Source organism: Monodon monoceros, unplaced genomic scaffold (genome assembly GCF_005190385.1).
Source record: "Monodon monoceros isolate NGI ecotype Baffin Bay Population unplaced genomic scaffold, NGI_Narwhal_1 Super_Scaffold_13, whole genome shotgun sequence".
NCBI classification, from domain to species: Eukaryota; Metazoa; Chordata; class Mammalia; order Artiodactyla; family Monodontidae; genus Monodon; species Monodon monoceros.
The window spans coordinates 50,973,932-50,982,885 of record NW_021703769.1 but is presented as its reverse complement, the minus strand read 5'-3'; the positions used below and the strand labels follow the sequence as shown (position 1 = coordinate 50,982,885).

The 8,954-nt window shown below is 44.2% G+C and overlaps 1 protein-coding gene across 1 annotated transcript; it reads right to left on the bottom strand.

Annotated features, from left to right (window-relative positions):
* Positions 1-273: 273 nt before the first annotated feature.
* LOC114894684 (olfactory receptor 1F1) lies at positions 274-1,206 on the bottom strand. Its single transcript, XM_029221638.1, is given in 3 exon segments — positions 274-341; positions 344-977; positions 979-1,206. Coding segments are annotated over 3 exon segments (930 nt in total).
* Between the last annotated feature and the right edge of the window lie 7,748 nt (positions 1,207-8,954).

The window sequence follows — 8,954 nt, the reverse complement described above, 5'->3', positions numbered from 1 at the left end:
TATGTGGAGCATGTATCTTTCTAAACATACCACTTAAAAAGGAAAAACTGGATGTGGGTGTAAAATAATTCAAAAGTTAGTCATTAAAAAGATGTCTCGTTACTTGGTAGATGCAACAAGGTTACAGGTGAATTAGGTCCACAAATAGTGACTGTCTTCTAGCACAATATAGATATGTTTGTTTTCAGACTGTCTTTGACAAAACAGCTCAGCTGATACTCAACTGATAAAAAATAAATTTGCTTTGGATGAGACTCAGTTTTGATTCTCTCCTCAGACAGAAAACGTTTTTCTGCCAACCACTCTTCCAAGAGCCCTTTTCAAGTCCCTGTTCCTCAGGCATAGACGAAAGGGTTCAGCATGGGGGTCACCACCGTGTACATCACAGTAGCTGTGGTGTCCTTCTCAGATGGGTGGGAGGATAAAGGGTTAAAATAAACAGCAATGATGGTGCCATAGAAGAAGGAAACGACAGCCAGGTGGGAGCAACAGGTGGAGAAGGTTTTCCGTCTTCCCTTTGTGGACTGGACTCTCAGGACAGCACAGGTGATATGGATATATGATACCAGGATGCAAACAAATGGGGTGCTCATGATCAGGGCACCCTCAGTCAGAATCATCACCTCATTGAGGTGTGTGTCAGAGCAGGAGAGTTTCAGGAGGGGGGTCACATCACAGAAGAAGGGGGGGATGGCATTGTCCGCGCAGAATGAGAGTTGAGCCATCAGCAGGGTATGCAACAGGACATTCAAGTTGGCAATGACCCATGACCCAGTGACCATCAGGGCACAGAGTTGGTGGGTCATGTTTGCTGAGTAGTGTAAGGGGTGGCATACAGCAACAAAGCTGTCATAGGCCATCACGGCCAGGAAGAAATTGTTCATGTCCACGAACATGAAAACAAAATACATCTGTGTGAGACACCCAGAGAAGGAGATGGTCTGACTCCTGAGTATGTGGTTGGCCAGCATCTTGGGGGACAGAGGTGGAGGAGAAGCAGACATCCACGAAGGACAGGCTGCAGAGGAAGAAGTACATGGGGATGTGCAGGTGGGAATCCAGGCTGATGGCCAGGAGGATGAGCAGGTTTCCCAGGACCGTGGCCAGGTACATGCTCAGCAGGAAGAGGAGCTGCTACTGCTGGAGCTGCCTGGAGAGCCCCAGGAGGAGGAACTCAGAGACACTCGACTGGTTTGTCTCTCTCATGGGGCTGGGAGCCTGGGTCCAGAGGCAGACAAAGCAGGAAAAATTCAAAAGCCTGGAAAATGATGGTCAAGATGGGGCAATTAAGAAGATTGCAAGGAGAAAGGCCATGTGACAGAGGTGAGGCATTAGCACTTTGCTTCCTGTGTGTTTTGTGCCTCCTTTATTAGAAAAATGAGGCCAGTTTCCTTATGCATGTGCAGTACCTCCAGAAGGACACTGAGAGAATGTGACAGTGGTTTTGTCCATAAATCCTTTATATGTCTAAACTTTCTACCATAACCATGTATTTTTTTAAGTAAGTATCAAAAACACTATAGATAAAGGAATATTAATAGAGACTTTAATATTTATGAGTACTGGAGAACACATGTGTAAATGGTTACCATAGAGACTGATGTACTAAGCATATACCATAATACAGGGTACTGATGCCATTGATATCATCAGCGGTGTTGCCTTTGAGAATATTTTTTATTTCCCTTATCTCTAATCTGTATCTGTTACACATTCCTAACATGTCTGCTCTGAGGATGATGTCAGTGATCAAACAAAAACTGCTCCCAGGAGCTTCCCTGGTGGCTCAGTGGTTGAGAGTCCGCCTGCCGATGCAGGGAACGCAGGTTCGTGCCTCGGTCTGGGAGGATCCCGTATGCCGCGGAGCGGCTGTGCCCGTGGGCCATGGCTGCTGGGCCTGCGCGTCCGGAGCCTGTTGCTCCACAGCAGGAGAGGCCACAGCGGTGAGAGGCCCACGTACTGCAAAAAAAAAAAAAAAAACTGCTCCCAGGTGGGTAATGATAGAATTGCTGCTGCTGATTCCTGCGCTCACATTTTCAGAGCACTTTACAGAGCTCTGAGCCAGCCCTTCTTGGCTATGTCCACTGAGCTCCTTAAGACTAACTTGTAAAATTAAAATGGAAGTGACCCAGAAGTATGGGCAGAAACCTGCCAATTTGTTTTCCCCACACTTCAGGGCCTCATAAACCGATAACACACACTGGTCATGCCTGGGCAATTTCGAGGAACTGCTGATGATCTCAGAACTGTTTCTATAGTGCCACTTAAACGGAAGATGTAGTTGCTTCCATGTCTTGTCTATTGTAAACAGTGCTACAATGAACACTGGGGTGCATGTATCCTTTCGGACCGTACAATACTCCAATATAAAATTAAAAGTTAAAAAAAAAAAAGGAATATGTAGTGGGGAGTGCCCCCTTAAGGATTTACCCCTTAACAAGGGTTTATTGATGAGTCTCACTGATCCGTCTCTTACCCAAGAAGAATGGCAGTCTTTCACGGTCCCCAGAATTCCCAGGTTTGTTTCACTTTTCTAGACCTGGCCAGAGATTATTTGTCTGAGGGAGAGGGACTTGTCTTTGGGTTTTTCAGGCTAAGTCTGCATGAACAAGGGGCTGGGGTGCACAGACTCAGCCCTCGGTGCTGGAAGGATGCTTGGGGTATCGTAGGGCCAGCTCTTTACAGGAGCCTCAGTGGGCACTAAGGCTATATTCCCTGAGAGCCTCATTAGAGAAAGCAGAGAGTAATTGTCCCTTCTCCTCTGTGGGCTTTTTTTGGATCCAGTATTGATAATAAAGATCTGTCTTCAGAGTTACATAATTGCTGCTTCAGGACTTGGCAACATTGGAAATGATGCAATCTTGGGGGTAATCATTAGCCACAACCCTTCTGCTAGAGAGGACTCACAATTCTATATTTTATCCCCCACCCAATCTTGTTGGGAAATACACATGAAGCTGGATAGGGGTTAAATTTTGGATTCACACAGATCTGTGCTGAATTCCAGACCCACATTATCAGTGGTATGACCTTGAGAAAGCTATCAATCTTCACAGAATTACAAAACTTTACCATCTGTAGAGAGGAGAAATAATAATCACCTTGTAGAGTTGTGCAAATTAAATATGTAATTTATGTTAAATACCTCATGACCCCTATCCTGATCAATGCACTGGGCTAGGACCATGTCCACTAGGTGGAGGTTAAAGGTGAGGGACTGTCCTGGTGGTCCATTGGGTAAGACTCTGCGCTCCCAATGTAGGGGGCCTGGGTTCCATCCCTGGTTGGGGAACTAGATCCTGCATGCATGCCACAACTAAAAGTTCACATGCCATAACTAAAACATCCCGCATGCTGCAAGGAAGATCCCGTGTGCTGCAACTAAGACCCGACACAGCCTAAATGAATAAATATTTTCTTTAAAAAGGTATTAAGTGATATTTATATCCTTTGCTCTCTGCTCAATCATCTGTATTCTGCATAAATATAATTTGGAAATAGTGTCACATGTTTATCTTCATATGTCAATAGTCTTTTTTTTTTTTTTCGGTACGTGGGCCTCTCACTGTTGTGGCCTCTCCCGTTGCAGAGCACAGGCTCTGGATGCGCAGGCTCAGCGGCCATGGCTAACGGGCCCAGCCGCTCCGCTGCACGTGGGATTCTCTCGCACCGGGGCACGAACCCGTGTCCCCTGCATCGGCAGGCGGACTCTCAACCACTGCGCCACCAGGGAAGCCCTCAATAGTCATTTTTATAAAGGACCAGTTGACAAGTCTTTTATTCTATATTTTAATTTGGGGGTAAATGAGGTAGAAATAGGAACCATTGCTGAGTTCAGTTATAAGCTGGTAGAACATGGGTGCCAATGAGGAACCGAGAATTCCTGAGTCCATTATGTATCACTCTAGTTGTTCTGAAGGCAAGATCTGGCTTTAAGGTGCCCATAAAGGTCTTGATCTTATGCGTTGCAAAGTTTACTTTCCTGAGTTGATAATATTAAAGAGTTACTCATAAAAACCATACACCTGGGTCAGAAGTGGCAATTGAATTCCTAAAAAATATCTCCTCTGGAAACCAGAGTGTTCCTCTAGCTAATTCTTCCACTTTGGGTTATTTATAAACAATATATTCCCCATGCTGACTATAGCATCTTAATAAATATCTTTAACCTCCTCCCAGTAACTCAAAATAAGAATCTCAGGGCTGTAATGAGACTTCATGTCTCCATCAGACATGTGCTATGAGATCAAGTTCTCTCCATTCCATCTCCAAAAATAGGCCAACCGCTCCACACACAAAATTATCAAAGATCTGGGGAGGAAGGGGAGAATAGTGACTGGATTAGTAAAGCCATTGTTTGCAAGTGATAGAAAACCAACTCATATCAGCTTAAGGAGAAATAGAATCTACTGGTTGATGTAATTGCAAAGTCCAAAGTTCTTCATGCAAAGCCTGTGTGTTTCAGGCAGGGCTAGATTCAGGGACCCAAGTAATGACATCCGGACCAGTATTTCTCTATCTCTCTACTCTGTTTGCTTCTGTTTGACTTCATTCTACAGACTGACTCTCCATGTGGCAAGAAGGCAGCCACCAGTATCTCTGAACTCACATCCTCTCAGACTAGCAATCACAGGGCACATAGAACTTCTCTCTACCACTGCTTATTGGCACTGCTGTAAGGCAAGACTGTGATCATCCCTTTTTGGATCATATACCCAAATCGGAACCAACAATCCTGATGGGAAAGTGGGGTATTCTGGTTATCCTGGGTCATAACCCCAGTCCATTCCGTGTGGGAATTCAGTGATGGACATTTATCACGAAGACTAAGTGGAGGATGGGAGGAGTTTCCCAAACAGATCCAAAAAAAATGGAAATGGGAAGGAATGCCCTGGAACTAAAAAATTCGAGTTATCGGACTTCCCTGGTGGCGCAGTGGTTAAGAATCTGCCTGCCAATGCAGGGGACTTGGGTTCGAGCCCTGGTCCGGGAAAATCCCACATGCGGCGGATCCACTAAGCTCATGCACCACAACTACTGAGCCTGTGCTCTAGAGCCCGCAAACCACAACTACTGAAGCCCGCGAGCCTACAGCCCGTGCTCCGCAACAAGAGAAGCCACCGCAATGAGCAGCCCGCGCACCGCAACGAAGAGTAGCCCCCGCTCACCTCAACTAGAGAAAGCCTGCGCGCAGCAATGAAGACCCGATGCAGCCAAAAATAAATAAATTAATTAATTTTTTAAAAATCGAGTTACCATGATCCACCAGAGTCAATCCATCAACTGACCTGAGTTGAGCAAAGGATTGGAGAAGGAACACTTAAGACACAAGAATAAATTAGTAAGCTATTTTAAAAGTTAATGTGAACTAAACAAAAACAAAAACTGTAATTAATGACAACCCAGTATCATTGAGCACACCTAGCACCCAGATCTTGGTTTCCAAATGCCATTCCCTACTAAAAGGAAATTGGATTCCTTAGAGAAAGGGCTGATTCCAGATCTGGGCAGAAAAATACCAAAGTGAGTCTAGGACATTATGTGTGTGCCAGAAAATAAGGAAATGCTCAAAGTCCAATGTGAACATGCAAATGACTTTCATATGTATCACCATATCCATATATGGTGTTTAAAGTACTATTCTTTCAACTTTTCTTCAGGCTTGAAATTTTTCAAATTAAAGATTTGTGAATAAACAGATTTTTAAAAAGGAACAAAGATGCTAGCTTGAAAGGGCTCTCCCACTGGCTAAATTTGGAATAATGTGAGCATCAAAGAGAATAATAGGGAATTCCCTGGTGGTCCAGTGATTAGGACTCTGTGCTTTCACTGCCAAGGGCGCAGGTTCAATCCCTGGTTGGGGAAATAAGATCCCACAAGCTGCGTGGCATGGCCAAAAACAAAACAAAACAAATCAAAAAAATAATAATAATAATTGTAAGTAATTATAAAATATTAAATATATTACAATCTGTGAGTCAATATTAATACTATCTTTAAAAGAGAGAATTTAAAAGGTAATTTGCCATAACTGAAGGTGAAAAATTAACAATTAAGGGAATGAATTTAGCATTTACTCTGTCTTTTTAAAATGATCTGAAGTTCATCATGTGTTCATGGAGAAAATCTCTTCTTTACAGAATAATGCCAGTTAAGAAATATAGAAAAATTATACAACTAGGAAATACTAATTGCAGGCAGGAAAATATACCAATATAAGAACTGCTTTTATAAAGTCACTACCACCAACCATCTTTACCAGCAACACAGCATTTACAAAGTTATCAAATAACATCACTAATACCTCCAATTCCACGCAACACCATAGGATTTATTGAAGCCCTCTCTCTTTCCAGCTCCACCAGTGAGAAATATGGCTCACATTAATCTCAATATATTAACTTATTTGTGCAGTCCACTGTACGTAGCCTATTTCCTGACCCCACCAGGCTGCCTTCTGGGTTGGCCATCTCAGGATGAGTTTCCAGTTGGCCCTGATGCCTGGCCCTGTGCCAAGCCAGCCCTCCTGTCGATCCCACATGTGAACTGTTTGCACCAATATTTATGCCCTCAATTCTCTAGACAAGTGGCTCACAACCAGAAACAAATTTACCTCCCAGAGGACTTTGGACGGTGTATGGAGACATTTTTGGTTGTCACAACTATGGGGAGGCTACTGACATCTAGCAGATAGAGGCCAAGGATGCTGCTAAACACCCTGCAGTGCACAGACAGCCCCCCACCAAAGAGAACCATCTGAATCAAGATTTCAAAAGTACTAAGGTTGAGACTATAATACACCTCATTGATAATTTGTATATTATTACATGGGAAATAATAAACTGGTTAAAATAAAATATATTATTAAAATTAATTTCATTTTAAAAATTTAATGGGGCTACTAGAAATTTTTAAATTACAAATGTGACATTTGCTGCCTCTAGGATCCCCTCAGGAGGCACATTCTATCTGGTTGTCCTTTTGTATTCTTTTTTCTGTTTTGTTGTTTTCTTGGTTGTCCTTTTTATTGATATAGTATTATAGATATCATCTTTCTAAGTCTTGCTAAACTTAAAACCTTTCATTCAAAGACACCTACTGGGCATGTATTTAAGGGGAATCCTGGCTTTGTCACCCTTCTCTGCCGCCTACGGTGCAAAGTAAAAAAGGCACACGCCCAACGTAGAGCTCAAACCCACGACCCTTAGATTAAGAGTCTCATCTCATGCTCTACCAACTGAGCTACCCGGATACACCAGGGCAATGCATATTTTCAGAGAGAAGTATGTACATACTACTTGGCATGACCCTGAGGATGAAGCAGGAACACCATTGACACCTCCTGTGGGAGGAGAAGCTCATGGCAGCCCAGTGGGATTTACCCAGGTCTCCTGGTCAGCGGGTGGAGCCGGGACTCCGCGGGCCTGGAGTCGATGAAACCCACAGGGCCGGGCTGCTCCTTCCAGCTGGGACCGTTCGTCTTCCCGTCTTCCCGCCCAAAGGCGCCCCAACATACCAGAGACCACTCGCCTAATAGAGTCATCCATTCACTCAAGTGTTTATTGAGCGCCTAATGTATACCAGGCACTAAGGGTACAGCAGTTAACAAATTGGATTTTTAACAAAGAGGAAGAAAGGGGGCCGGATTCTGGATCAGATGAAGTTGCTGCTTTTCATTTTTGTTTCCTTCCTCACCAGGCTCGACGCCTGCAGTTTAACGGAGCAGACAAATATGAACCGCGGTAGGTGTCTTTTTAGGGGCGATTCTGTCTCCCTTCTACGGATACTTGCCCTGCCCTCTTTAGATATTAAGGAAGGAACGAAGGACGGAACGAAGAAACGAAGGAAGGAAAGAAGGAAGGAAGGAAAAGAAAAGTAAAGTAAAGAAAAGAAGCATGATGTTTCCGAGGACACAGGGCCCTTTCTCACCCCGGAGGAACTATAAAAAGTCACAAAAGTAGCTATACTGAAATAACAGAGATCCAGGCAGAAAATCACCCACAGTCCTAACCTAGATAAAGTCAACGTTATCTTTGGCCCACGTTACTTCCAACTCTTCCATAAGCGCCCATTCAATTCTTACATTCACATATCAAAGGTGCAACGTCTGCTCTCCACATATTCTGTTTACCTTTTGACCGGCATATTTTTGCATTTTGCTAGTCTCTCTTCTTTTTTTCCTCCCCTTCCCTCCTCGGCCCTTCCACACCCGATTCTTTCTTGGGCAGTCATGCAGGGACAACTGCAGTTTGGGAGTTACCGTTTGTTTTACAAGAACTGGCTCATATACGGTTTTCATAGCGGGATCTTCCAAGTCAACCGGGATAGACTGAACGTTCTTTTCTGAGGTTGAACACTATTAATGAAGCAAAATGTATTCCATGGTCATTCCCCTCTGCCTTTTATTTATTGTTTACCAAACTGCTGCAATAAAACTTCCTACGTCGGTAGTTTTGTCTGTTACAGAAGTGGAATTAGAGGATCAAAGAGGTGTGTATACCAGACTGCTTTCCAAAACACAGGGTGAAACCACACATTTTTTCCATTAAGATGTATGGGTACACAGTCTTTCTCCTTCCCTTCTTTTCGAAGTAAACATCTGTAAATTTTTTTTTTTTTTTTTTTTTTTGGCGGTACACGGGCCTCTCACTGTTGTGGCCTCTCCCGCCGCGGAGCACAGGCCCCGGACGCGCAAGCTCAGCGGCCATGGCCCACGGGCCCAGCCGTTCCGCGGCACGTGGGATCCTCCCAGACCGGGGCACGAACCCGTGTCCCCTGCATCGGCAGGCGGACTCTCAACCACTGCGCCACCAGGGAAGCCCAACATCTGTAAATTTAACTCACATTCCCTTATGGTCAGTGGCGTATCTTCGAATTTTATAAAGACCCATTTTCCTCTGTGTCTGTAACCCAAAACTCGCCCCTCCACCTAAAGATAGAGTGCTTCCTCATAC